Source organism: Danio aesculapii, chromosome 6 (genome assembly GCF_903798145.1).
Source record: "Danio aesculapii chromosome 6, fDanAes4.1, whole genome shotgun sequence".
Taxonomy (NCBI): domain Eukaryota; kingdom Metazoa; phylum Chordata; class Actinopteri; order Cypriniformes; family Danionidae; genus Danio; species Danio aesculapii.
Window position 1 is genome coordinate 37,180,322 of NC_079440.1, and position 2,547 is coordinate 37,182,868.

The window sequence follows — 2,547 nt, forward strand, 5'->3', positions numbered from 1 at the left end:
AGTTCTTCAGGAGGAGGAGATGCGCTTCACTGCCCAACTGCCACATTTAAACCCAACAGCAGCACAAATGACCAAATCGAACACGTCTGTCCCGTGGGCAGGGGTAAGTGGACAGCTATGATATTTACAGTACCACCACCTAGTAGTTTAATAGAAAATCTTGGTCCTTCGGTTTTAATTTACGTGATAGTCAGGCGACGCGACAAACGCTGTGGTACATAATAAGTGTACACTACATTCCATGACTTCATTTATTTAAAACATTGTATACTTTTTTTCATGTGTTAAATGATTCAAAAGTGAGAATTTGTCAATGAGGAAGTAAAAGTGAAGGACGACGCTTAAAAGCTCGTGAATGTTTGTCCACAGAGGCTCTTGTGAGTGTTTGCGTGATCCTCAGCTTGAGCTCAATGTCTTCTAAATGTACGTGGTCGATTCTCGTCGTGTTGGCCTTCATCCTGGCTACAGGTGCTCATGGAGGTATGACAATTTTTCTTTTCATTTTTATTTTGCCACGAAAATGTGTAGCTATGATGTTTGTTTGAAGAGCCTGTTATGAAAAGGTTTAGTTTTAATGTTTTGAAGCGAAGTCTCGTCTGGCATGCATTTATTCGATCAAACTTAAGTACAGTAAAACATAACTGCAACAGGTATTGTTGGATACTATTTTAAATAAAACACACGTGTTTTATCTGAATATATATTTTAATTTAATCCGGTTTATTTGTTCATATACGATCCATATACGATTCATATGACCTCACATATCCCAAGCTTTTGCAATATTTTTGACTTATCTCAGGCAATATATGTCAGTGCTATGCTTAACATTTAATCACATTACATACATGATAATCAAAAATGGACCATCTTTAAATATTTTACATATTTATTAACAGGCATAGCTTGAAATATATTATTACAGGTATTATAGGCAACCTTAGTACTAGGTCATTTTATTGCAATCAAAAAAAGAATAATAATAAAAAGGTTAAATGTAAAAGTGTAAACAATGCAAGATGTCATGCGTGTATTGCTTTCAGATTTTGCAAATCTTTGTCATTATTGTTTTCTTCTCATGGATCATTTATGTTATGCAGGATATTTTAATGTCCCCATTATTTAAGCTAATTTGTAGAAAAAAAATATTAAACTTGCATTGAAAATATATATAAATAACAGAATGCTTGATCATTTAATTTCAATAAATCATATATTGATCATTTTATTTAGCCTCAGCCAGACTAAGTGCTAAATCTTTTTATTCTAATTATAAATAATTCACTATAAAATGTGATTTACATCATTTCTAACATAAAATGTTGTTAAACACAGAATTCCATGTTGATCAGTTGTTTAAAATAGCTAAGGTTATACTAAAATTAAAGATTCTTTATTGTATTTTGTATCTTTATTCATCTGTTGTCCAATGAGGGTCCTGAAACATCCACAGAACCTTCTTTTTAACATTTTTTGCGGTTCAAAGACTTTCTTTAGATTATTGATTATTGATTTCTTGATATGAATAGTTCTTTTCACAGAAAGTTACTTTGGTCAACCAAAATTGATTGATTTCTGGAGGAAATGGCAGAAATATGGCAATGCGTGTTTATTGAAAGTTGTAAATTGTTTATCTACAGATTTTTTTATTTTAATTTTAACATCAGTGGAACCTTCTATTTTATATAATATTGCAAAAAATTTCTTTAAATTATTATTAAATTATGTTTTTCATATGGTATTTCTGAAATACTTTCATAAATACTTTCTTTAATGACTTTGCAGAGAACCCAAAATAATATTTTCTGTATGCATTTTGCAAAATAAATAAATATTGCAAACTTGAGTGTATAATAAAGGGAAATTACATATGGTCTTAATATAAAGACATAATATTTAGCATCATATTGCCTGTATTTTAGTTTTGAATCCATTAACCTCCTCTGCATCTTATTTTATATATATATATATATATATATATATATATATATATATATATATATATATATATATATATATATATATATATATATATATATATAAGACTACTGAAAACTAAAGATGTAAACACAATTTTAGGATTGTGGAAAGCAAAATGCAATTATTTAGGAATTACCATTGATAAATAATGATCGATTACCACTCTGGATACTTGAGGGGTATAATTATCAAGCATTTTCCTTAACACTTTGCAACTTTTTGATACGTCCTCTTTATTTATACATCTTGCAGGAACTGTATGCACCGTAAGGTCAAGCACAGGCAAAGAAGTCCTCTTCGGTTCCAACTTCACTGTCTCCTGCATCTTCAACAAGCCATGCACCAAACAATTTTTTCGGAACAATGAGCCAATCAAGTATGAGCACTCTCCCAGGTTAAGCGAGGTGTTAGTGTACATTAAGAATTTAACAATGTTGAGCATCTTCACCTGCAAGTGTAATGACAACCCAGAGCCTTGCGGAATTGACATCACTCCAGGATGTAAGCCTTTAACTTTTAGTCCTGATTTTAGGGTTCTCACACACATGCAATGTCTGGGTCATTGAA

The 2,547-nt window shown here is 31.1% G+C and overlaps 1 protein-coding gene across 1 annotated transcript in view; it reads left to right on the plus strand.

Moving 5' to 3' along the window:
- il12rb2 (interleukin 12 receptor, beta 2a) overlaps nt 1–2,547 on the plus strand; it is a 19,867-nt gene continuing 17,320 nt past the window's right edge. The window contains exons 1-3 of the mRNA XM_056459090.1: nt 1–103; nt 370–480; nt 2,233–2,481. Of these exons, the coding sequence (XP_056315065.1) occupies nt 411–480; nt 2,233–2,481 (319 nt within the window). The 5' untranslated portion in view covers nt 1–103; nt 370–410. The remainder of the gene's footprint in view (nt 104–369; nt 481–2,232; nt 2,482–2,547) is intronic.